Genomic DNA, 27,701 nt, shown 5'->3' on the forward strand with positions numbered 1-27,701 from the left:
AAAAACAAAATCAAATTTTAATAACATATGTGCAGAAAATGAGAATTCTGCTCTCAGCACTTTGTGATACACTCAAACCTCATTATAACAAAGTAGCATCTGCCACGAAAACAACTTCGTTATATCCGAAAATTCGTTATAAACAATTATTTGTAACACTGTAGCTATGACAAGACTATTCTTTATTTACTTTGTTTTAACCGATAATTCGTTATATCCGTGTTCGTTATAACGAGGTTTGAGTGTATACAGTTTGTTGTCTTTGTTTAAAAAAAACTATTACGTTTCTAGCAGTTTCCTGAAAGATCATGAGATATCGCTCTGACAAGCTACGTAGTGACCCAAGAACATTTCAGATTCAGCTCGTACTCAGTACTTAGATCTAAACTGTGGATGAAATACTGATGTTATAAGACTTAAATTGGGCTTTATGAGTGAAAGAATAGCTGTAGATTTCAATAATGTAATGAAAAAAAAAAACTTTTTTTCTTTGGTGAATTTTTGGTCTCTGCTTGCCATGACCCCCCTTAGAGGTTAAAGAGGCTTGTCTCCAATTGGCTGGCTGTTCTTGACATTGCACTACATTAAAAAGCGTGACAGTAAAGTCAGCATGAACACAATGGGACCCTGAGCCACATGAATCAATCAAACAATGACAGTTTCTGACTGAGCATGATCGGTGAGCATGATCGGTTGCATGTATGGAAGAGTAGGTTTCATCAATCAGACAAACAGGCAAATGCCGCTTGGCCAGCTTCAGCGATTAATGCCAGTGTCACACGGTGCACAGCTGATTGGGATTCAGCGGGGACACTGCTCTTGAAAATGTTTTTAAAGTTCTTGATCGATTTTGATGAAACTTGCCAGGTTTGTATATTTGTGTGCTAATTGCAAATATGCAATTGTTTCTGTAGTTTAATGTGTAGTTCTTAAAATATAAAATATCTCATGTGCCTTTTGAGGAGCAATACTTTTCACAAACCGAGAGAGTTACAAAGTAAACTGGCAAACCACGACAATCTGGAATCAGAACTGTGTGCAGTACAATGAAAATTGGTGTTCTAAACCCATTTGAACAATAGTTATGGTACGTTGAACATTCGTGAGTGAGTCAGTGTCGAGCAGAGATTTCGCTCACTAATGTTCAACATACCATAACTTTTGTTCAAATGTGTTCAGAATGTCCATTTATGTTGTATCGCATACAGTCCTGATTCGAGGTTATTGTGACATGCTGATCTACTTGTAACTCTCTCAGTTTGTGAAAAATCTTGCTCCCCAGATGACACATGAAATTTTTATACTTTAAAAAATACACATTAAACTAGATAAAGAATGGCATATTAGAAATCCACGCACAAATATACATAAGCTCAGCAGCTTTCATAAAAATCAATAAACTAATTAATAAAGAAGTTTCGAAGTGCTATGCACAACCTTAGATGCTGCTTTCAGTGCGGGACAGAGAGAGAAGGAATAGCGGGGAGGTTAGAAGCTTGTCCCTGATTGGTTGTCCCACATATGTGAAAATGAAATGGTCTGGCTGGCTATTCTCAACATTGTGTTAACATTGAACTCTGCAACAATAAAGTCCTTGTGAACCAAACGGGACTCTAAGCCTCGCGAATCAATCAAACAATGCCCGTGTTTTTCTGACTTAGCACAAACGAGTTGCACACGTGAAGTAGAAGTCCTCCGAATATGACAGACAAAAATCGCTTGGCCAGTTTCAACAATTTAACTAAGGTGGGTTGCACACGCGACTGTAGGTGGCAGAACTGAAGGCCCAGAACGCTCAGCAGCAAGCGGAGCTGGAGCGGCTACGGCAAGAGGCCGAACGCCTGGTTCCGCCCCCAGCACCGGCGCCCCTCGGAGAGGGGGTCCGCAGTGCCACCATCATCACCCCCGCCAGCGCACCTGCACCCACCGTCAGAGCCGCGGTCCCCACTCCTACCCCACCCCGGGGCGTAGCTGTGGGACCAAAGGTCCCGCCCTCTTCTACCAAGGCCACACCCCCGACAGTGCCACAGGTTTGTGCAGTAGAAATGCATCATTAACATTTCTCGGCGGACCGCAGCAAATGAATTGGAAGAGCTTGAATGCCTGCACAAATAGGTCCTTTTATCAAGTCTGTTAAAGAGCTCCATCATTGTCTTTTCCCCTATCGTTTCATCAGAATGGACAGGGATGGATTATTCCTGCAATCCTTATGGCAGTCCTCAATTTCACTTAACTCTTCTCAACTCATTGCTTTCCGAGACAGGTTGCATTTACTTACAGTACAGTATTCACGGATTGATATGCGAGAGATTTTTTTTTCACAAGTATAAAGACTGCTATAAGCAATTGCTCGTGATAATCACGTCATGTCGCTGCAAATCTGGCCGCTATAGGTTATGTTGGCTTTGATGTAAGTGTTCGAGTAAAAATTACGCCGATATGAGACGAACTGTAGACTCTGGAAATGAAAGTATGTGCATTACAGAGCCCTAAATTTTCACATTTCGGTCTGTGAGTACTGTACTTCCCTCTGTAAGACCTTTCAGTGCTGAAGACCAGTGCTTGTCATGTTCCTCATGGCAGGTGCCACCCAAGCCGACTCCCGACCGAACACTGGTCAAGAAGCCGGGAGTGCCGACGGCGCCCGGCACACCCGGCATAGTGTCGGCGACCGGGACCGTTCTGAGGCCCACCCCGCCTCCTGTTCCGCCCAACAAGCCCGTGCTCCAGCGCAAGGACCTGGGACCGAAACCCCCCGTGCCGCCCCGCACGGTGCCAGACTCAACAACTCAGGTGGGTGGCGGCTTCACCTCGAGCCCTGCCCGTTACGCCCGCTGCATGATGACGACGTCTCCGACGGAGCGGGCAAAGCCTGTCACGACGGCCCCCGTGTCGGGCCTCGATCTTATCGGACCCGAACTGGCAGACTTTCAGAGCCTCCTGGTCTCCATGGCGATGGACAAGCCAAACAGTCCACTGCGGGGCGGTTCATAGAGGGTCGTAGATGCCTCGCAACTTCTTTCATCTTCAACTGTCATCCTTGAGAGGGCAGAGAGCAGAACCATTGACACTACTAGTAGCACTGGATAGTGAGAAAGCATTAGGATAATAGCTCGCCGCTGACCATGCCTCAAGACTTCTAGGATACACTCAAGTTTTTCTTTTTTTACTTGTGGGGAAGAGGGCATCTTTCATACCAGCTTTTGAGAGTCAGTGGGGGCTACTCATGTAACAGCGCAAAACAAATGGAAAGGACAATGACAGAGACCGAGTGTAAAGTGCACTGGCTATTGGCAGTGGTATAAACAGTTGGAAACAGCTCTCTTTACACTCCATCTCTGTTGTCGTCCTTGCCACTTTTTCGCTCTGTTACATGAGTTGCAATGAACCAACTAGCCCAGCAAACAACCAAGTAGGGGCTGTTAAATTTTCTGTGTCGAAAGTTCATGTACACTCAAATCTTGATATAATGAACACGGATATAACGAATTATCGGTTATAATGAAATAAGTGAAGAATAGCCTTGTCATAGATACAGTGTTACAAATGTATGTTTATAACGAGTTTTTGGATATAACGAACTTATTCTCGTGTAAGATGAGACTTTGTTATAATGAGTTTTGAGTGTAGCATTGTGCAAGACTTGCATCTTGCTTTGGCTCTGCACGCTATTGTCATCGGCGTGTAGATGACATCTGCAAAAGTCTTGCTTGTCCAGTCAACTTTGGCTAACAATGGAAGAGAGTTCGCTGTTGATCAGATTAGTTACAGGGTGTGTTGAAGTTTTTATCAACCTATCATGTTAGTCATGAAAGCACTAAGTCTTCATCAGGAATGCGTTCCTGTTCTCATTCCTAGAATGCTAAAGGCCTGCTATTCCAGGCACGCACAAATGCTGCTACTGCCCCGGTATCCTTTCTGTGCTAGACATGGACCTCTTCCTAATCTCAGTTTAACTGGTTTAGCGTATCTTGTTTGTTGAGGCAGAGGACGAGCATGACAGCTCGCTGTGAATGTCTGGCATCACGTTTCCATTAGAACATCTGTCAAATCGTTGGCCCTTGTAGGCTAAAAAGGCAACAATGGACCACTGACCTAATGGACTTTTATTGTAGAGAAGCTTAAATGCAAAAGCTCAATAAGTACTCTTACAGGGTAGTTTTTAAGTCTGTAGGCTGTTTTTTCTGTTTGTCTTTACGTCATCTTCCAACCCACGTTTTCGTTTTTAATCTCGCTGTGCTCAATATTTCGCAAAGTTTGGCAACCTTGTGACAAACTAAACAGGGTATAACTGCAGTTTTATTTCAGTGGGGTGTGTTGTAACAGCTATGAAATGTGAAGAGGCACTTAAATGGCTGTGCTTTGCTCAGCTCTTCTTTAACTCGTTGATTCAAACAGTGCTAACAAGTTGCTGCTTTTCCTCGTTGGCTACACTGGAAATTTGTTAAAAGGGTTAATTTATTTCGTTTTTATGTAGAAACCGCCATTTCTATATAAGCTTCCCGGAGGGCAGTTAAATTTTATACAGCTGCACTTTTAACTGACTCGTGGTGACTGCTTCGATTATTCTATGCTGCATGAAATCAATCCCTATCATCCCCAGATTTTCTCTCTCTCTCTCTGTGTTTTTTTTTATGTGCCATATTTTGCATGGTAGTCTGGTTGGGACAGCAGCTGCAGACATGGTACGTGAGGTGCCATGTCTGCAGCCGCTGTCCCGACCAGACTACCAGTGTGATTGATTGTGTTCTGTGATGGATCGATTGGCACGTGTCTTAACAGTCACATGATCCAATTCGGCTTGTAGCCGTTAGGGGTAAGGCCCTACGACCTACCACATTTAAAGTTCTTCAGAGGAAGGCCTGACCTTGCGTCAGGTCATCCATGTACATCTTACTAACTGCTTTTGCTGAACTGGCAGTTACCTCCCTGTTTCGACACTTTGTTGAGCTTTTCATTATAAGCATCCATTTGCACGTTTCTGGCCGGTTTTGATGATGTTTCGCTGGCATTATTCATTGCTGGGCAGCGTTTTTTGTACTGGCTGTAAAGTGCTTAAAGTTCACTAAGCTAAACGCACAAATCTTACTTTATTTTCTTACTAGGTTTCTAGCGTCATTCTTTCGCACAGTTTTTGGAAAGTTTATTTTGGTTTTGTTAGACTCAAAGATGTCCTAATTGTTCCAGAAACCAAAATTACGCCTTTTGAGGTTATTCCACAAAAGTAGAGTCTTCTTGTTGAATGGGGTAGGCTGCATTTGGATACGCACAAAACTCTTAAAGCTCCTTCTTGGCAACTGGTACATTGGCTTAAATGTGACTTTGCTAAATAGCTTTACATTAATATCGGTAAATACTAGCACCACAGAAGTATGCAGGCACAGAAGAAATGAGAGGAGAGACTCCCACACAGGCAGTGAAATATGGCAGAAACATAGGAAGGAGTAATGAAAAGAAATACACCCCTGTCATGTTGAACCATCCAAATATGAGCAAAATGTAAAAAATACACCCTTGTGACACAGTCAGTGAGATAAGGACAAGCAAAGCCCGAAGGGGGGGGGGGATGAAAATGCACCTTTTTCAAGTCAAAGTGATAGAGGTAGTGACAACACACACGGAGGAGTAGATGAAAAACACCCTTGTCACTTTATTAGCCGTGAAACGCAAGCAGGAGTAGGAGAGACAAATACATTTTTTTGATGCTGAGCTGCTGAATATATATGGACGAAACACACTGAGGGAGGGGACTTCAAAAATACGCTGTAGTCATGCAGAGCCTTCCATACCAGAAAGAAACACTGAAACGAGGGGAGTAAAGAAACACCTCTTTAGGCAGAATCAACGTGTCAGGGGTGTTTTACCTTTCATCTCTTGTGTTTTTTTTTCTTCGTCACAGGGGCGTGTTTTCTTTTTTTCCCCTGTCATCCTCTGCTTCTTAGATGCATAAAGTCCATCCCGCATTTGTTCCATTTTGAATATGATGATGTGACTACTAGGCTTTGATTCGCTCCTTTAGAGTCTCATTCTACAGAACAGTGAGGTGTAATTTTGACTGCCCTCGTTCGGACATCCTTCTTTAGGGCCGTTTTAAGGTTTTTGTTAATGTGCCATACCTTCTGTGCTAGCGACAGCTTTGTTTTGCGGCATGGGACTTACCCTTTTTCGCAGTAGAAGTTCGGAAGAGTGGGAACTGTGGCTTTGTCACTACTTTTACTCCCTGAGCGCAAATCGCACTCTAAAATCAGTTGCACCCTTTGGGGAGTCTTTTTTTGTTTCGCAATAGCGGGAAGCCCTAGATTTAGCATCTCAGCATAATGTAAAAGGCCTTAGCGTAAGGAAAGCCCTGAGTTTGATCAAGTAGGACGGACATTTGGGCGAGTTGGTACGGATTCGTTATTACAAAACTGCTCAGGAAAAGACGAGAGCGCTGCATAGCACACAAACACAGTTCAGCTGACAGTTGGCTCTTGTGTTTGGTGTATTATTCAGTGTTCTCGTCTTTTTCTGTGATGCCATTTTATAATAACGAATCCCCAAATCCTTATTGGGTTCTGGCGTAAACTGATCTTGGTTCTGCTGTGTTCCTGGCAATCTTCGAATGCTCAGTTGAGCATTTCGTTAGGATGCTATAAATCTGAAATTCCCCGAATGGATGTCATCTTTCATTTTATTTCTCGAAAGCTCGGTTTTCAGCACTTTCCTGTCAAAACTCTTACGGCATGCATGCTGTTCATCACCTGAAAGTAGCAGGTGTGTGATATAAAAGCTAGGAAAGGCTCCCAAGGTAGATGTCAGTTATTGTTGTCGGACAAAAAGACAACCATGAAGGTTGCAGCAGTTTTTAGGTTGCATAGCTCCCGGGAGTTTGTTGAAAACAGTCGTCGCTTACACATTCTTTTTCCACATTTCTCGATTGACAGAGAGGTGGAAGGAACATGTTTATATCCTTTTTTTTTAAAGAGGATTGCTGTTATTTGTTTTTATGGAATGATTGTTGTTTAGTTGCTACACCAACTTGTGTTCTTTGTTCATATTTTTTGTTTTCTTGTTTGTTTAGCGTCTGTTGCGTAGATGTCTCATATCTGCTATGAGTAGAGTACTTGACAGAGGCGAGTATGGTGTGAATGCACTGCTGCTTGTGCCTGTGAAGTAGTAGAAATGAGCAGCAACCAACTAGCCCATTTCATTGCCTAGTTAAAACAGTTATACATCTGTTTGAAAAAGGCTGTTTGCAAGGCTGTACCGAACAGGACGCGACTTTGTTTATTGTTGTGGCACGTAGATGCTCTTGACAAAATGGCAGCTTGAATGCAGCAGAAGAAAGCCCATAAAAAGGCTTCTTTGTGTGTGTGTGCGTGTGTGTAACTTGCATCTGCAATGAATGATTTCTGAATGCAGACTGACAGTTAGCAACGCTGTTTGAAAAATTTGACGTTCCTTAATAGTGACTTACTTATCCACACTCTAAAGAGAGTTTGCACCCTATGGGGTGTCTTTTTGTCGTACAACAGCAGTCATTGTTTGTCTTGCTTGCATTTTCTTGAGAACTCTGTGCATGCCACTTTTCTGTCGAGGAGACCATGGCACGTTGATAGTGAGCGTGCCATTTGCGACCTGGAGATGCTAGGCAGGCTGCGTCCACTGACCTCCATTAAAAAGGCTGGAGGGCGCATCCCCGCTCTGCGAGGCGGGCGCTTGTGAAGCCACCGGAAGGTCCCCTGTTTGTCCCGGAAGCTGGCGTCTTCTGTCCGTCTCAGTCGCGCAATTCAAATATTCTCGGGTGGCAGCTGTCGTTATGATTGTTTTTATTTTTTATTTTTTCAAACTCTGCGATTACGCCTCACTTTAGACGTCGACGAATGCTACACGAAAGATGAGAGACGCCGTGCCGACACCGTCCGAATATGGCGGAGTGCTGCAACGTACAAAATGCGTAAAAAGTAATGCATCTTTGAGGTACTTACGCATGAAATGTCTTCCTTGACGACTTTTCCGGTCGATTCGTACAGTTTGCTGCGCTACAGGCAGGTATTTCATTAAAAAAAGAAGAGAAAAGCTCTCTTCCAGGACAAAAGCGGCGGCTTCCGGTGGCTTCACGCCCGCATGCTTGATGCGCCATCCAGCTCCTCCTAGTGGAGATCAGTGGCTGCGTCAAACCAAGGCACACAGCATGATGATTGTTGGCTGATGAAAACACTCCCTTTGGGGTGTATTTTTGGATGCGAGGTTACACCTAGAAGGGTGTATTACCAAAACATACACCCTTTGGGGTGCAACTATCTGTCTATACTTGGCTGCAACCTAAGCAAACATGGCAGCTCTGCCCACAGAACTGTGGTGCGCGTACCCGGCACCTGTGAAAGACAGTCGTGCTAGCTGGTTTCCGCATGAACCATAAGTACTTATTTTCGGTAATGTTAAGACTACGCACGTTAAGAGCTAAAGGTTCGTCGTTACTACCTAAAACATTGCCTATGGCTGAGAAGGGATGTCAGGTTCCCTGGCGAAATTGCTCAGGACGTTGAAGTTTCCAGCCTAAAACCAGCGACACAAACGTGGGCCTGTATGGGAAAGTCGGCTATCTGAAATGCTCAAGACGTGCTTGATGTCACAAAAATGAGTAAGCGCTATCGAATGAAGCGCTTATGCAAATTCTCTGTGTGAAGGACAGTGATGGCTGTGGGCGGAGCTGACATTCTTGCTTCAGTTGTGAGTATAGTGTGCTTGCATTGCTGTGTGCAATTGCTAGTGTTATGGTGCATTTGCAAGCATGATACAACTTGTTTCTTTTTCTTTTTTTTTCGTTTATTGACAGCAGAATGCCTGCTCAATGTTGTTAAAATGCGAATGTGCTCGTTGGTGACCGGGTTTTGCACGTGGTAACCATTCTGTTCTGCTCGAACTGTAGTCAACAGCAATGTGCACTGCCCTGTTCAAGACATGCATTGGGACTTTTAGTGGACTGTCACTCTTCTGTGCATGGTTCTTGTCGTTCCCTGCATGCGTTTGAACAATGGTGACAAGTTCATCGTGGAATTGCTCTCGAAATGGCCCCCGCACTTTTTTTCGAGCGCTGCCTGTCTCGTCTGCACGGGACCTCCGTGGAGTCCTCCTTTGCGAGCAAGCATGGATCGACACGGCTTTGCACATTCTCAAGGGTATGCCTTAAGGATGCCTTGCTGACAGTTTACCGTATTTACTCGATTCTGATGAGTCCTCCCAGACTCTAGCGTTTGCGCATTCACGCAAAAAAATAAAAAATTCACCTTAATTATTTATTTACAAAATTCCTGCAATGCTATAGTGGCATTACTGCAGGGGGGTTCACATACAAAGTTGACATAGTTCAATTACATTTCTATGATAGAATGTGTAGACAGAACGTAGAATATAACTATAAAACATACAACTTTATTTCTATAACATTGAAAAAGGCATGCTAGCAATTTTTCATAATGAGAACAAAAGTGAAAATTGTAAAATTCGTTCTTTACAGAACGATAAATTTCATTGCTGTCGTCGTCGTGTAGCTTTTCGGCGGGATCTATGAATTGCAGTAGATTGTTCTTCGTGCCAAACACTGCATGGATTTCAGAACAGCTTTACAGCCATTGGCAGTGGGATTTCGGTCCACCTGCTCTGCAATGATTTAGGTAGATTGTCAAGTGGCATGCGATGCACAAACATCCGGAATGCCAAAAAGGCTTGTCGCGGCTCTGTTGCATTTAGCTCAGACGCAAAAAAAAGTAGTGTACCGTTAAGTTTTGAATAAGCTCGTCTGAGCGAAACTAGTTGGCCGTTGTTGCCAACGTACACAACAATGTGGAAGTTCTTTAGTCCAACACTGGCAGTGGGCTGTTGTCACTAGGTTTAACGTGGTCCTTGGTGCTTTACCTGTAAAGCACAGGCACTTCCCTTATCTTGGGAAACAGGGGTGTGCTTTAGGATCGGGTAAATACGGTATTTTCTGCATATTATACTGTGTGTGGGTCATTGCCGATGGAGGTGGGCAGGAGTGTGTCTTTTGCTTGGAGTGCTGGCTTGTCTGTTTTGGCATGTTTTGGCATCCTGTCATAGTTTTGCGCCCTGCCAAGCCCGAAAAAACGCCGTTCACATGGTTTTCGTAAATATACGTATCAGGCAGTGAAAAAATTCGCAGCTCAGTGCAGCAAATAATACCGTATTTGCACGATTATAGCATGCCCCCGATTGTAATGCAGCGGTAATTTTACATTAGGGAAATGGAAAAAAATAACTTGATGCCGATTTCGCTTTTGAGCCCAATTGTAACACGCACAAATTTGAGGGCTAAAGTTTGCGAAAAAAAAAAAAGTGCACCTTAGAATCATGCAAATATAGCACATAGCGACAGCGCCTCTTTTCTGATGAGTTCTTTGCAGTCACTAAAAGAGATGGAAAAGACTGCATTTTCGCATTTTACTTAGCAGACTTATTTGTAAGGCTGCAAAATTCTGCGTATTCACACGTGCGCATTTCTGTAGAAAAAGTCGCATTTCAGTTTAAGAATGAGTGCTGTCAGCATGCCCGATTTTCACACGAATCCCACTTACTTCGTGAGATCAGAGTTTAGAACTGACTAATGGCTTAGATAGAAGCAGTTTATAAAGACTTTTTACTTGGTAGCGCTACACTCGGTGAAAGTGTACAGTTGGTAACTCTATGCGTCCTCTTGTCGTTTGTGTACAGCAATAACTGCATATCAAGTTTACATAACAGCTTGCTTCGTCTCAGCAACTCCCAGTGTTAGTTTTATGTCTCACTTTCTGCATGTTTGCAAGCGCATGGTCGTCCAGGAATTTAAAAGCGAGCAATGTTGACTTGTGACTGATTGCGTAGCCTGTGTGACTGTTGAGCAGCTAGCAAAGTGATTTGCATGGCTCTGGTTGCTTTAGATGTTTAGTGGTGATGCTAGATAGCAAACTGTCCCAGTGGAATTGAAGCATGCTCTTTTTCATATTTCGGGGCTTGCTTTCTTTGTCAGCCAGTAAAAATGAGCACGTAATTAGTATGTTGCTGAAAATAGTGCAGTTAGAGGTCGTTTAAGCATGCCTACATATGCCTCATTGACATTTTAATGATTATGTGAGTACTTGTCGAGTTATAAACATAATTAGGACTAATTAACTAAACCTCATTAACGAAAAAATTAGTAGTGGCTACTACAGTATACTGGGAACAATATGCAGTAGGTTCGCTTCGCGTAACGACGTTCCTCCTTTTTTAAATCATGCTGCGTGATAGCTGGGCGCCCTGTATAAAGATATCAAAAGTTGTGGCCAGGCGCAGTTCAAAAATATGGCTCCTTGATGCCAGTTACATATTAGTGTTCATTGTTGTTGCTGTGTCGTTCAGAATTAGGGGTTATGTAAAACCTAGCGCATTATAAAAGAAAAAAAGAAACCTGTATAAGTCATGCCGAGACACTGTTGCTCTGGGTGCAAATTGGGGCTTCATTTGTACTGAAGAGAGTGTGTAGTCATACTTGTTGAACTTTAAAGCGCAAGGATGACAGACTAGGAAGTACTTGAAAGATGTGACATTCATGACGTGATAATTTGACAGCAGCCTAATACAAGGGGACGTGATTGACAGCAATGGTTTTTTTCTGCCACATTGCACATTTAGGGCACTGTAGGTATCTCATTAAACGGACACCAAAGTGAAACAAAAAACTAGTTTAGACTGATAAATTATACTCTGAAAACTCTACTGCCATTGCTTTCACCACCATAGGTTTATTAATAGACAAGAAAATTTATCTCAAAAGTATCGCTTTTAAAGGGGTACTGACACGAAAATTTTCAGTTGTCGTTCTTTTGCATCAAATGAAAGGCCAAGACCTCAAGAGCCTAGAAAAAGTAGTAGTAAGCGTGAGTGCACCCTGATAAAGTAATTACAGTATGTTTTTAAAAGCTAGTTTCGGTTCCTACTGTACCCAGACGTCACAACACGGTATGAGCTACTCTTTACGTGCTCGCACAATATATAGTGACGTTTTCTCGGCTGCTCCGCACTGTTGCTCCGTTGGTGACGCACAAGCGGCCATTTTGAATGCTTTGGTGACGCACAAGCGACCATCTTGGAAGTTTTGGTACATGACGTCATCACAACTAGCCAGACTGCTGTGTGAGGTCACCAGAATTAGTACTGTAGCCTGACATCAAGGTAGTGTCGATGTCGGTAGGTGTGCCATAGAAAAATTGACTTTAATATCAAAATAAAATATCTTATCACCATTTGCTGAGCTTCAGACTTGCTCAGAGCCGTCTCTGCATACAGGAGATTTGTATAGCAGAGTAAACTTGCCTTCGAAAAAAGGTGTCAGTACCGCTTTAAATTTGCTGCCGAAATCTCCTATCGTGACTTCATGGATTTTTAAGTTTTTCTGTATTTTGGCCATATTGGCTCAACAAAATTGCCTGAAACTTGGCATATTAAGGCCGTTACTCTCTTTGAAGACAATGTATTTCATTTTTACCGATTATGAACTATGTAGGCCCTAGTAGACACCATCGAAATTTGTGGCATCTGGTGCGAGAACTTCAGGGTGGCATCACCACCCACATTTTGTTTTTGACCGCTGTTTTGCTTATAAAGCATCTTGTCCCAGCAAGTATGGTGTTGTTGGTATATCTTGAAAGGTGATTTACTAATACAGGAAAAATTGTTTTCCTCTTTGTTGTGCTTAAGTGAACAGTGTCGAAGACACGCTTATCTGAACAAACAAGACCATTGGCAGAGAGGTACTGTGAACGTGTGCCGTAGGGAGTTTCATTTAGGTGCTGACCTGTGTACACCTGATTGAAGTATTGCTTGCATTTGGCTGCTTTTTTTTTACTTTTCTGACCCCGCCTTTTTCTTTTCTCCCACCCCTTCGCTCTCTCTCTCTCCATGCTCTCTTCCTCATCGCAGGGTGGCGTGCAGAGGTGATAAATTGCTGGGACCACGCTTCTCTTTCGCTACGTCCCTTTCTTCCCACCTGTCCGGCAGCTCAGCGCATACAAAACACAAGTGCAGCAGAGTGAATGCCTTCGGAATAGTCTCGCTTGCGGGTTTGGACGCTTCTGGCGGATGCTTTGTGGCCCCCCCCATCCTATCCCCCTCGCTGTTGCTGCTGTTGCCACTCCTTCCGCGCACCTGCAGTCTGGTCATGTAGTCGTCAACGACGCAGAAGACGAGAGAAGGTAGTGGCACAGACGAGTCTATCGTGACGAGGGTTCTGGGAGGCCCTGATTGACGTAAACGGTGTGAAAGGGGCGTCAGTTGTGAGTGTTAGGCTTGGCTGGCATGGTGTCCCTGACGTAAATTGCAAAACGGTGACAATTTTCCAGACTGAGTGGCTTCGATGATTCCAGGAGAGCGATGGATAAGCGATAGCTGAGGTGGTAACGTAGATTTGGATTCCCGAAGCAGCTCTGTGCGATGTCACAGCTTCTGGCAACATCCTGCCTAGCCTAGGATTGTCATTTACATTTTAAAATGGCACTGTATCCCCGTGGTTACAGCAGCACCGTAACGGAACACTTCGGACAGTTCTCAGAAGAATAAAACGCGTTGCTGTTAGTGTCCATTCAAAACAGAAACCTTTTATGGCAGGCTTATGGACTGTGTGGGCTGCATAGATCCTCATTCATGTAATGGGTTGCATGCTGTTTGAAATGCAAATGCTTTGTGCAACTGCCTTGGTGAGCTATTATAGTTTTGCTGTATGTGGAGCATGATTTCAATCATAATTTGATGTGCATTCTCAAGCTTCTACTTTCACGTGAAAATTCGCATTAATTTTGCACGAATCAAATATTGGCTCGCTGATCGTGAATAAGGGTAAGACGGATCTGGGACCTTATGAGTTCTTGGAGTAAAGTTAGCTGGATTCGTGAATAAACCACAGAAGCTGCGACATCGCACTGTGGCACCTTCAATGTAGCAGTTTGTACTTAGCATTGATCTGATGTTCTCATGTATCTGCTTTCCCACCAAACGAACACACGGAAAACTTCAAACCACAACGCGCCTGTCAAGCTCAATTCAGTATTCAACGTAAGCGTCGCTTCAAAAAACACCATTGGCTGTGGCAGCATTTTTTCTGCTTACATGGGTGGCAGGAGATGCAGCACATACTTTGAGCCAGCTGATGCTTCTCGGGGAGTGAAATGAGAGTTTAGCTAGCCTGTACACCGCGTAAAGTTGTCTATACATTTTAGGGTATGATTTTGCCATGCAGCTATTGTGTCCAGTCACTTGAAAATTTTTTTTAACATTGCACAGCCAGTAGTTCGCTTTGAAGAGCACTAAGAGGCACACAATTGAAACTTGGGCATGTTGGTAACCATCCGTGTCAAGGAAGAAAGCTAAACAAATTTAGATGGCAGATGCATGTGGAGTAAAATGAGGGTATGACTGACTTTTATGCCCTTTAAAGTTGTCTACGCCTTTCAGTGTCTAGCTTTGCCGCACAGCAGTTATTGCCTTCAGTTGTGCAAATTTTTTAACATTGTTCAAGTGGTACTTTGCTTTCAGTAACAGTTAAATAAACCAGAATTGCGAGTCGGGCTAGTTTGTTAGCATTCCTGTCAAGAAAACAGCAATATGATAACGATACAAGTAGACTGAACAACAGTAGTGAGTAAATCGGGCCAAGTTGGTCGATATTCATTGTACGCAAGGCAGTGAAGACCACAGGACAAGTGCTGCTGTGCTATTTTTACAAGCGATGAACAAGCTCTAGTCGTACTGCTTCTATCCGCTTAAATAATGGCTGCACCTGCTTTATTTTCTTTTCTGCTAAAGGCTGCTGATGTGCTCATAACGTTTGCGCAAGCATTGGCCAGGCAGTGTTCAATTATTAAGGGAAAAAAGAAACGAAATATATAAGTCCAATGTGGTGGGAGAACTTCACGTCTTGAAGCCGGGTGGTTAACAGAATACGTAATTAAGAAATCTGCAGTGTGAGTAGGAATGGCATGGCATTGTAAGTGCAGACTACAATTATTGCATAACGGTGCACTCGATTAGCGAGGAATACGTGCTACACTCTTTATCGAGTCTCCAGAGCAGGCTGCAGCTTTTCAAACCTTTCTGTCTTTTCAAAAATTTTTGTTGTTATGTAGTGCCACATAAAAAAAAAAGATTTGTCTTCGCGCAGTAGTCACCGTTAGACAAGGAAGGCGCATGTAGACGCTGTAACCTCTTGTGGGGTGTCTACGTACAGTTCATATTGAGCATTGTCCAAACCATTACTTACCAATACTCCCTCGTAGACGACTCGTGCAGCGCACGTCTAGATTCACTGCAGGCACACCTTTCGCGCTGCGTACGTCTAGATTCATTGGAGAGCACGATTTTTCGAGTCGCGTGTTGTGCATTGGTGGTTTGTCGCCACGGCCAACACCTTCAGTCATGCAGCTGCTCTTCGACCACCACATTTTGTAAGTGTGTTTTTTCAAAGCTCGTCTGTAGTGAGTTGCGTGAATTTCGTGCCGCGTGCATTTGTAAGTGTATAGCGAGAGTATTTCTAGAGGAAATTAGAAAAAAAAAAATGAACTTAGTACGTTCTGCAGCTGTCAAAGAAAGGGCTCGTTCGAGTGCACGGAGGGCCCCTCTGGACAAATGGCAACCTGTGGCAGCTTTCGCGTGAGGAACGAAGATTAGCTGCACGATGTTGGATTTTACTTCACTAAGACCTAGACGAGAGTAGGTTGAGCTTGTGTGGTGTTGTGGAGGGCAGCACTTGAATGACGAGTCATCATAGTGCCGCTTTACCTTATGCTATTGTGCTGTAACTGTTTGTGTGTAATATACATGAAGTGAGAGTGTAACACCACTGTTTGCTAGGATACCCCGACTGTCTTGTTGAAAAGAGAGTTTGCTTTATTGTACATACACCAGCCTAATGCAGTGATGGGAGTTCTCTGTTGGAAGACGTTTGTATTCTGAAAGTGTACCGCTGATGTGAATGTGCGGTCGGCGCTGGCTTTGCTATGGCGTCACGTTAGCTCTCAGTATGAGCGAATTCAAATTTTTTCTTGTGTTATGAAAGACTTGAAGTGAGCACTCGAACAGACAATTTCTTTTACAGGCCCTGCTTGTTTTGTTTAAACAGATTTTTTGGTGCACTTGCATTGCTTGACAGGTTTTAGCAGAAGAAAAAAAAAAGCGATTTCACTTTCGAACAACCTCAACTTTGTGCATTTTTCAGTGACACTGTATGCTTACTAGAACATATCCGTGATGCGGCATCTACGCGTGAGCCTGCATTTTTACTGTACAGGATATCACTGTGCTGGTTGTTCAGTGGTGTTTCACTGTTGAGGCCTAGTCGAATCAAAGTGACGAACAGCACATGGCATTGTGAGGCTGTTGCCATGCGAGTTTGCCAGTCAGAAGCGCCTACCAAATGGAACATCGCACTTTGGGGTCCCTCTAAGCACCTTCATTCGTGCTAATTGTGTTATCTAACTTATTTAACGAGGCATCGCCTCTTTGCTGCACACCCGCCATTTAATGCAATTAACTACATTGTGTGATTGTGCGTTCTACAGGTACTGTTGCCAGCAGAGTTATTTAGGAACACCTAAGTGTATTGTGTGTGCGTTTGTGCAGAATGTATCCTGGGTGCACGTGAAGGGCACAAGCCTGTCTTTTTAGTGTTTCTCTTTATGCTGAGAGGTAAAAGGCCATCGCAGTGGAAGTAACACAGGCATGCCATACACTTCGAGTTCACGCACCGCATCGTCGCGCTACCTTAATTCTTGCCAGCTTTATAGCTATGCACTTCGCGAGTGTCGTCGAAGCACACTAGTTGATGGGAATCGTTGCACCTAGTTTAAGACAGAGGTCCAGCTAAACAGACCTTGTCGTGGCTTGGAGGAAATGTCGTCAAGCGTTCTGCAAATGGTGCGAACGCTTGTTCCAGGCACGTTTTTCTCGCGTTTCGCGCAGCAAAAATGCGCTTAGTGGGAGGAAAGTATCTGCAGCTGTACCGTGTACTTAAAACAGTGCCAAAGTTTGCACTCGGCACTACTCGTCGTCCCCAAAAGCGTGATGTCCGCTGTAGGACTTTGCACACCTCACTGCACCCGCATTTTCCCGGAAGCTTGTGTGGCTGGAAAGTCTTCCAACTTAGACCTCTGTAGCAGGAGACAGCGCGACGATTCTCTCGCGTCACCGGAGCCTCGGGTTCCGACGTTCGGCCGCATCCCGTCTCCGCGTGTTGTTCCGTTTGATCGCGAATGATCCCATTACAAAATGCGCCGCTGTGATGAGTATGTGAACGTTCATTTTCGTTCGTATCGAATTTTTCTTGCTTAGAAACCGAGGCGTGCGGCACACGTATCTTGTCAGATCGATGGCCCTAGATCCCAAGTTCGTAGTTGGCTTTTATCGTAAACATGTGGCTGCTTAGTTAGAAGAACAGATAGGCATGACATAAAGAACAAGCTCCTGTGTAGCTACGCAGTGCAATGCACTAACGCACAGGATTTCAACTAGCCCAACCAATGGATTGCTTAACTTTAGTGTCTTCTGTTGTCTCGCAAACAAGCACACTCAGTAGTTAACAGCTAGTACTACCGAATGCAGTTACATGTTTGATATCTGAAGTTTCAGATGGAAGCTTTCAGATGCCCCACAAGTTGGTTTGGGTCTGTGCAGACATGTTGACGCATTATCGATTCATAGCGGCAGCTCATCGTAATGGTTGAGTGCAGCTTTTTTTTTTTTTTTTAGTTGCACATCCAGCAGTCTCCTCAGTGAACACACTTCAAAATGTTGCTAGTCAGCTCCTGTTGTGGGCACAAGCATGTTTCATGTCTTATCGTCTTAAATCAGTTCAGCCATCTTAAACTAGCGCAGAGTTGTACGTTGAGAAGTCACCCGATGTACCTTGGTTAGCTGCAGTTGAAACAAATTCTCACAAGTCTGTTGCGCGGCAACAGCTCAGTGTGATTATAAAGTGGTACTGAACAGCCATGTCAGTGAGACGAATCATGAAGCGCACTACGTCAAGAGCCAGCACAGTAGGCAGCTGCAAACAGAGTAGACATAGGGCCGCTGTTAATTGCGAGTGCTGCACATAATATTTGATGTATTGATTTTCGTCGTATGCGACCCTTGACATCCAAATTCAGCCATATTTATGTGAGCATTCTGGCAGCGTTTAGACCATATCATGCTCACATGACCGTAGAACTAATTTACGGTTACTTCAGGCATCGTAACTTGGCAGAAGCTGTTAGACATCGACGAATTCTAGGCTAATACAGATTCTGAGGTTGCGTGATTAAAAGATGCTGTGAGTGTATATAATCAGAAGAGAATATCATCATGCTACATCAAGTGCTGAATAGTGTATCTGTACTAAGTTTAAAAAGATAAAAACACTTAATTTTTGCAGTGTCAGTGCACTTCCAAACACTGCTCGGGGGTGACATCGGAAACGTAGAGTCGGTGGTGTCCTGAGTCACACATATAAGAACGTTAGACAAGTGTATGTGCTTTTCATTTTGCCACTGATGTGTGAGCTTTGTGGGCATTTGCCATGTGGAAATAAATGCCTGAATTATTTACTACCACACATTGCATCACCTGCACTTAAGCGACGTGTGTAATAATTGAAAACTCAACGGTCAAAGTTCTTTTTCGTGTTCTTGTCTGATGGCCCAGGGCCACTTTCCCAGTGCTTTGTGAATATGCATTTGCAAATGTGTTTTTGTTTTTCTTTCTACGAGTCATTTGCGGGCTTTGTAAAACGAAACGTGATTTGCTTGTCATTACAAGAAAAGGCAGCTCTGAAGCGTCTTCTTGTACAGAGCTTTTTAAACAAACGTAAAGAGTGTGTGTTGCTGATGATTGTACACTGCATCACTATTTTTGTTTTGGAAGTTGCTTTTGTTTTGCTAGTTTTAACGCGCTCAATTGGCGCGCGCTGGCCGCCATTTCCGAAGTCTGCTGAAGATGGACCTGTGCCATATCACCGAGCGCCACGCTCTCAAGAGTCCGTTATTGCATTTCTTTTGGTTTGCAAGTTGAAGATAGCAATAAAAAAAATGATGTAAAATATCCCTACTGGCCTTGTAATATGTTTTTATTATTACCAACCGGCCCGTAACACATAATACAAATAGAGCTGGTTGCGGTTCTGTACTGGACGCTCAAGATTCCACCATGTTAGAACAGGCAGCCAATCAGAGGGAGTGTAGCCGCCTATTGAGCCAATCTGAAATGGCAACATGGCACATTCGTCGGTGTTAGTGCATGGGCTCTGGGTATCTTCGATTATCCGTCCCCAACATTTCCGGACTGCCCAAGACACTGCCACATGCAACATTCTGTGGCTGAAGGCGCCGCTCTGGGCTATCCGGAACTGTCAAGGACAGATAATGGAAAAGGCTCCTTGTGTATCCATCTGCTTGTCTGTCTCTAATGCACTGATCATGTACATTACATTGCCCAATATTTTTCTACACATTTTTTTTTTTCGTGGGCTATCTCTTCTGATGCTGTGGTATCGATTCAAAGGGTTTGCCCACAGGATCTGCGACATACTCCGTTTGCACAGTTCCTTTTGTTCACACGTCTGCCGCTGGTGCCTACATTCTTTGCGCGGATACTTTGTGCGAACCTTTCGTTTTGACTGCACCACAGAAAGGCTTGCACGATCTATGTCTGAAAAATAAAGGGGGTGGGGGAGGGATTAGTAGTCAGTAGACACACAAAGATTACACACAAAGGAGATGATGTTCCCTGGTGAAAATGTGTAACTGGGAATCCAACTCTTTGCAGTTGGAAACCAACTGGGACCAGTTGGCTTTAAACTGTCACATATCCCAACTGGTCACAGTTTGGATCCAACTGGGAAACAGCTGGTTCCATTTACAAGCTAACTGGCCACCCAGTGGAACCGTGACCAGTTGAACTGGAAGCAGCTGGTTCCGTTTGGAACGTATATAACCAGCCCAACTGGTAGCAAGTGGTTCCACTTGGGCTCCAACTGGAACTGCGACCAGTCATTCTGGCTGTACAATTCTTTGCAGTCAAACAAAGAATTAAAGTTAAATATACGATGCGACATTGTCACATTTGTACGAATGGGTTTTTATCCCAGAGTTCATTCTCGCAGAAGTGTCGATCGCTGGCCTAGTTGGTTTGAAGAATTTCCTAACAGCAGCAACGAAGGACACCGTAAGGAGGCACAGAACAGCGTTGTCCTTTGCTTCATTCATCTTGCGTTCTCACTGTTCGAAATTGTGTTGTTTGACAAGACGGCAGTAGCCAGCCTGATGAACGCTCTGCGAATCCACACGGACCTCATTTTACTGTGTCTGCGTGCAAACACACACACACAAGCTATAGCCGCCTGTGCCTTCCAGAAATGACGCACTGCACACAGAAGGTCGACAGGCCCGCAGGGAGGCCGTGAGTAAGACCTATGCTTAGAGTCGCGCCTGTGGCGTGTAACGCAACCGCCACGAGGCGCCGTTCGCGCGCGTTGCGTGACACATCGTACAGCGGACCTCGTCGACGCGACAGGGAGCTTCCACGGCCAAGCAAGCAATGTAAAAAGCCTGCCGTGTCTTGCAGCTCGACGTTCCTTTTCTTTCGCGGACGTGCATCATCATCTCGCGTTGCCGTTGCCGCTGTGCACGGAGCGGGGAATGACGTCAAATAGGTCAGCGTCGGCAGGAAGGAGACCACAGACCGGGTTGTTGGGAGGAAGATGGCGACGATGGCGTTAAGCCTCCTAGCGGCGGTCGGAGGTGAAATCTCGGTCAAGGTTGAGGTCTCCACTGCCACGCTCCTTGCCTGCGGCTTGCTCGCGCTAGTTGGGTGTTTGTGCGTCCTGCGCGTGTGTGTGTGTGTTGTAAATAGGCGTGCATGTTTGTGCGAAACGCAGTATAACGGCGTTCTGCTGCATCCGCTGAGGCCAGCCAGGAAAACACTCAGTTGCGGTACGATGTCGTGATCCGCGTCGTGTGTGGGACAAGGTTTCCGTGTGTGTGTACGAAAGAAGCCGGCTCCCGCACCTTGGCTAGCTCCGGAGCTGCGTAGAAAAAAAATGTACAAAGAATAAAAACAAAATTGCGCACGCGTGTGATGCTCTACGCGGTGGAAGATTATAACACGCGTATACACGGTACCATAATATGGATGCTTGAAGTGCGTGGTTGCCGTTACGGAGTTAAATATTTAGTACGTGATTATAATGCACAGGCACAAAGGGTTTTGTTTCCGCTACCTTTGTTGTGCAGCTCCAAGACCGACAGCTTCCAGGTGCGATACCGCACCGCAAGGACAGCAGTCTATAGTTTAACCTGATGGTGAAGCACGTGGCTGTGTTAACGTGCATTTTTCCGTAGCTTTTGTCAACTTGACGAAAAGCTACGCGCTCAAACCAATTTGTCCAACCAGCAGCGGCACGTTCTATACTTCATGCACGGCACGCGACGATCTGTACGTGCAGCACGCGTGGGCCAACACGAAAACGAGTGAAATCGGACGCCGCTGCGCACAACAGTGCGAACTGTGTAACGATCTAATTACTCCTTTATGTCCCGGATGTGTATTTGCTAGCGTTATGGTGCTCTACATTTACAACGAAGTGATGTGTATAACGAAATCCTGAAGCCCCCCTCCGTACACTCCCTTAAAAAAGGCGTAATTGTCTGCTATCTTTGGTAAACTAATGAAAAAGCAATGCTATCAAGGATGTGGGAAAGGGTGGACTTCTCAGCAACGCAGTAACTTTGTTCTTGTTTACCGTTGTAATCGATCGGGGGTGACATGTTGGGAATGAGGAGAGGGAGATACACATGAAGGAAACAGCACGGAGACACCGGTACAACAGCCCGTGCTAGTGGAGGTAGTCGACACACGAACCGCCGTTTATTGCGTCTTCGTGAACATACGTTGCTCCTGCATGATCCCTCAGCATAAGAATCAAACAGCGCTGAAAACGAGACTGGACAAAGATGGGACGAAGCGCTATCGTATCCTTGTCCAAGCAGTAACGCGCGTTGGTTAGTCAGTAAATAAATGGTACATTACTGAGAATCAATTAAAAACAGCTCGTACTGAAAAAGAGATGAATTTTGGAACACGGGGCATGCCACTGAAGCCAACGTGTCGACAAGCGGACTAAAACCCATTTCCTCCTCCTATGTTTCGGTTGGGGGACAGGGTACGAAGCATGCACATACACGCGCTAAGGTAGGCTGTTGCTGCCTTGAGAAAGCCACTTGTCGAAACGTCAATTGGCTCCAGCTTCACCCCGTGTTCAAGAATCCGCCTTCTGCATTTTCCTGCGTTGCTCTCTGGCGTTTCGGTAGAGGCCGGGACAACCGGTATTGTCGGAACAAAAGCCTCCGAGATGAAGGGGCGTTTCGCGACTTTTCCGCTAGGGGAAGGGCGCATGCGCCGTGACATCGTGAAAGAGGCGGATTCCTCATCTTATCAAGCTTCCATCTTCCCCTGAACATCTGCCTTATTTGAATTAGCGCTGAAAAGGAGATTCGAGATGCAAAGACTGGACGACTAGCTGTTCTGTATTTGTCTAGCCCCGTTTTCAGCGCTGCACTTCATTCTTATTAATGTACACAGTTGAATATATAGCTTGCTCACCAACGCGCGTTATTGTCTGTGTGAATCAGGCACGTAGCCAGGATTTTTTTTCGGGGGGGGGGGGGGCCAAGGCCTAATTGTTTGAAAGAAAGTCTTTCCATGGCAAAAACAAAAAAAAGTTGCCTGGTAATATATAAGGCTGGAAAAATTTCGGGGGGGGCCCGGGCCCCCCCCCTTGCATACGTGCCTGGTGTGAATACATACCCAGACTACAGGAAAAGCAACAGTGCAGACAAGGCACACGATTCACGTGTTAAACTGTATCGGTTCCCGGGCGTGTCGCACGAGAAGTAAAGGCGGCAAGCGTGGATAGCTGACAGCGCTGTCTCGCCTTCTATTTTGGCTGTCTGAGTTCATCGCTTTCGTTCGTTCCGACTACCTGAATCGGTAAGTAACGGGGCGCATGCACGCAGCAGCGACTACAGTAATGATTACTCGCTGTCTTCTCGCATTGTTAAAGTCCAGTTACGGTTGTAGGTGAAGCAACTCTGTGTTTTGATTCCCCGTGCTCGTGAGACCTACCTGTCGTTGTTGAACGTTCACATTCGCGTTATACCGTTAGCGTTGCGCGGTTGGTTGAATTCAACAGAACTCCGCACATTGTCAGAAGTTCGGCGCCTGCATTTCACGCGTCGGGAAGGCTGCTTTATCACGCCGGAACGGACGTCTGTGCATTTGCAGCAAGCTTTGACATCGTTCTGCAGGTTTGCTTTGTTTTTGTCACTTTATTAGGGTGATATATATCTAAGCCGCTAAATATAACTGGCACTTAATACATGCTTTGCAATTGCAACCTTGAAGTAACCACCTTCTGACTTTGTGCGATTTTCTAGCCGCGTTCGCGCAACAGGTTTTATACGCCTGTCAAGTCGATATCATAAAAAGAGACTGCAAGCATGACGCGAGAGCCGAAAAAACGAGGCGAGCAGTTCATCTTGCTTCACAGTGGTTGAAGCTCAGCTAGCTGCCTCGCGTCTTAATCGGCGGGTGATTCTCCAGCGGCACGGAGGACTTGACTCTAACCTTCTCAGGAAGCAGCGCCATGGCCGTATAATCTTTTTTCGCACGCCACAAACGTTTGTTCACGAAAGTACACGGCTGCTACTGTAAGCATGCCATTTCAAAACAACAATCATATGATTCGTAGTCCACGCCGCAGAACATCGATAGCGTGTACGGCTTCATTTCGGAGTGCATGCGGACCATTATTCATCTTTAACATGACAGAATGAGACTTACCTCGAGGTATACGTCCTACACGTTGTAATCGCGACTAGGGAAATGCATTTCGCTTTGAATCGGGCGTGGTTGTCGTCGATCGTCTGCTCTTCACCGTTAACGTGATAGCCTTTCTCATTTTATCAAGTTCGCTTTTCGGAAGCAGTCAAGCTTGAAGATCCTTTTGAAGCCGCACTGCACCCGGTACACTGTGAGACGCCGCAAGTGCACCGCGAGAGCTCGTGCACGAAAGCGAGCGGCAACGCGGTGGAGAGAAGGGAAAACGCTCGCTGATCACGCCCCAGTTTCTCTTTTTCTGCCAGAGATGGCGCTGCCTGTCAAGAGCAGCAGCGCCGCTAAGCGTTGCTTGGGAAGCCTATAGGCGTGCGCAGGGTTCTCAATTAGGGGAGGGGGCGGGTGCACCGCATACACCTCCCCCCCCCCTGCGCTCTTCCCAACCTCCTCCCACTGAGGCCCTTATTATCAGTACGCAGTGCCAAGACGAGGTATTAGGGGGAGGGGTGCCGTCAAAACCTGTGACGTCACAGCGAGTTGGTGCGGAAACATCAAGGCATGGCGTCGCCCTTGCATTTTATTAGAGTAACTCTTTATATAGACGATTACGGATGGGTTCCGGTGCCGTCATATTGGACATCGAAACCTTGCCGTTTTGTGTCTTTAACTAAATGAACAGTGCTACGGTAGACGCACGCGCATGAAAACGGCTGGGTTGGTGCGTTCGACGTTTAATGACCTTATCAGTTCACGTCACGGGATACAAAAATAAGAACGTTCCATTTAATAGCCCAAGGTGGCGGCGCCCACGTGTCATATGCAAAATCGTCTATACAATAACTATACTTGTCATCATCAGCGTGTGTCAGCTCGAATAAAGCGGTTCCTCATAATGTGGTGGAGCTGGGTAAATACATGTATTTAACCATCACCTCCACCACATTATGAGGAACCGCTTTATTCGAGTCGAGCTGGTACACGCTGATGATGATAAATACAGATGAGGAAGTTGTACAAATGATGATGATAGATGATATGTCCAGTTGACAAAGAGTCAGTGAGTGCGCTCACAATATATATATATATATATATATATATATATATATATATATATATATATATATATATATATATATATGCTCGCTTTCTTGCCTACGAAGCAGGCCCGTCCAGGAATGTAATTTTTTTTTTGGGGGGGGGGGTACTCCCTGAAGGCCTTCACTGTTTGAGAACACCTATTTTCATTATTTACTTACGGTGAAACATCCCCCTCTATCAAATCCCCCCCCCCCCCCCAGGTACGGGCGTGCGACCAAATAGAGGAATGATTTCAGAATTTGCGAAAAGCACGCCGTTTTATTAATTCCAGTGAAATTGTCTTCCGTCTCACTTCGGGTACTTTAGGTAGGCACTTGCTAGCCCAACAACATGTTCTGTTCCCGCACGCAGTTGCGGGCTTGTAGCTTTGGTCAGAACGACCGAAGGGCTTGAAGAGCGTGCGCTCCAAGCCTGCGTCGGCCATTCGTATTCGACGAAGATTCGTGTTCGTCGGAACTTCGTCTCCGGTAAAGTTCAGACGTACCAGCAGTGACTACGCCGGAAAAACGACGCAAGTGCTTATGTCGCAACAGGAAATGCGCATAATTAGGAATAATTTTCAATCGTGGCTTTGTGCAAATAGCGATGGTGCAAGAGTCGTGGAAGGACGCTTGCAATAGGAAACCTTTGTTTGTTTATTTGTATTGTTGCTATATTTTTGCTGGGGTAAATTAGTTAGCGCGGGGGTAAGCAAGCGTCTCCTGTGACCTTAGTGCTGTACTTCATATACATGGCGCTTGCGTCAGCAGTCTCTTCGAGAAAATGCTTCGCATTGCGTCATCACTCCGCAGCACTGCGACTGGAGTGGTCGGCTCTCTCAGAAAGGTTTATTACCATGGAAACGGCGTGCGTGTCATAAGCGCGCACGTGTTTATGCAAGCGGAGGAATTGAAGTGATTCGCTCTTAGGTGCAAACGTCGGCCGTTCTTGCAAAAAAAAAAAAAAAACCCGAACGAAAAGTTTGAGCCCTTGTTACGATATTTCGGAATGGATTTAAGATTGGCCGATCGCTGTAGGTAGCTGCAGACAAAGCATCTATCTATCTATCTATCTATCTATCTATCTATCTATCTATCTATCTATCTATCTATCTATCTATCTATCTATCTATCTATCTATCTATCTATCTATCTATCTATCTATCTATCTATCTATCTATCTATCTATCTATCTATCTATCTATCTATCTATTCACGAACGCAAGATTAACATTTATATAACAAGAAGAAAAATATTCACTGAGCGGTGAGGACTGGCGTTCAAAACTAGAAAGAAATAACAAAAGGCTGATTTTTAAAGCCATACTGGGATGTACTGGGATGGAGTTTGTCAAGTTGCGCCATTGGTAAACTCTGATTGGCTACGACATTTCTGATTGGCTTAAAATGCCGCCATTACGAAATTTGGCAGTGTCCAGAATAGTGTCTTAGAATATATTCTAGTGCACTGTAGTCCAGAATAGCATCCCTATTTAGAGGTGTGCGACCGAATGGAATAGTTTTCGAATATTGAACAGCCGTCTTTTTTTTTTTTTTGACTATTAATGTAAATCGAAGTTCACGTCCTGGTGCGTAATAATTTGAGGCTACCGTAATCCTTGACTTAGGTGTCTGGTAGTAGAACTCGCACGTAGTGGGTTAACAGTATCATGTGAGGGGGATAGTTACATGTTATGGTTAGCCACGCTCATGTTTACGCAGTCCGAGTCGACTCTGGAGGCATCCGCAGCAACAGCTTAATGCATGAAATTGGGATACATTGCCTATGACAGTTGTTTCCCCTTTTAACTGGGATATAATCATCGACGAAAAAAGCAAGAACTATCAATTTATCAGAGCGGTCACGTACTGATGAACACCAGGAAAAACCCTATGTTTAGTACAGGTAGTACAGGCGCGCGAAAAAAAAGAAAGAAAAGTCACGCAGGCACCTATATCGGGCAGTCACGTAGCCACGCTAAAAAGAAAGAAAGAAGTCACACGTTTATTTTGACTGGTGAATCCAATGCGCATAATAGTCACGACTTTTAATGCGTGCACCTGAAAGGTTATCGGTGCAGTGTTTGCAATCTGCAGTGCGATAACCAGTGCGAGAGGCAGGCGCCAAGTAAACGTAAACACCCCGTTTCACGGGGCATTGCTCCTTATCGCTTGTTGAGCGCTTTGTGTCACGTGTTTTGTGCAAAAAAGGACTACCGCATCGTACGCAGTTTGGCCCTACAGTTCTCACTATGACGCAGAATTGCCGTTCATATTTAGAAGGTGAGTGCGTCTGCAATCATGTTCACATTTGTTAATGAAATACCACGTTCGTCTGACTCACACAAATTCAGCCGAACCCAGCGTGGCCGAACCCAAGTTCCGTGTTTCCCCGCGTGTCGTGTGACCATGCGGTAAACGAACCCTCGGGCAATGGCGTTTCGGTTAGCTCGCAACTTAAAGCGCAAGTACGCCCGTATCTCGGGAAGGAAGATTCGTTCGCCGTACTTGAACAGTGCGATGTCCGTACAAGCAAGGCGCGCCGGCGTTCGGCTGAAAATCGTCGCGACTTCGCGGTCATCGCCACGCTTTTTGTTATTTTCTATTTCGACGAAGCAACCCGCCGCCACTCTATCGAGACGAGACGGGCGTCTGTGTGTGGCCGCCAAGACACGTGAGGACGTGCTTGTACAGAGACTTGCGAGAAATGTGTGTTCGCCGGCAGGTGTAAAGAAAAAAAGTGAATGCTCG

General features: G+C 45.1%; 1 protein-coding gene and 1 long non-coding RNA gene across 3 annotated transcripts in view; both read left to right on the forward strand.

Annotated features, from left to right (window-relative positions):
* Window positions 1-19,083, forward strand: part of LOC119407314 (CTTNBP2 N-terminal-like protein) — a 33,042-nt gene extending 13,959 nt beyond the window's left edge. Inside the window, exons 7-9 of one of the 2 annotated variants that reach the window (XM_037674229.2) lie at window positions 1,770-2,030; window positions 2,584-2,793; window positions 12,937-19,083. In XM_037674229.2, the coding sequence (XP_037530157.1) occupies window positions 1,770-2,030; window positions 2,584-2,793; window positions 12,937-12,954 (489 nt within the window). In that variant the 3' untranslated portion in view covers window positions 12,955-19,083. Of the gene's footprint in view, window positions 1-1,769; window positions 2,031-2,583; window positions 3,144-12,936 lie in introns of those variants that run through there. The other variant, XM_037674226.2, reaches the window with a different exon arrangement.
* A 7,971-nt stretch (window positions 19,084-27,054) lies between these two features.
* LOC119407319 (uncharacterized) overlaps window positions 27,055-27,701 on the forward strand; it is a 29,160-nt gene continuing 28,513 nt past the window's right edge. Inside the window, exon 1 of the long non-coding RNA XR_005186673.2 lies at window positions 27,055-27,233. This is a non-coding gene — a long non-coding RNA (uncharacterized LOC119407319). The remainder of the gene's footprint in view (window positions 27,234-27,701) is intronic.

This window comes from Rhipicephalus sanguineus, chromosome 10 (genome assembly GCF_013339695.2).
Source record: "Rhipicephalus sanguineus isolate Rsan-2018 chromosome 10, BIME_Rsan_1.4, whole genome shotgun sequence".
NCBI lineage: Eukaryota > Metazoa > Arthropoda > Arachnida > Ixodida > Ixodidae > Rhipicephalus > Rhipicephalus sanguineus.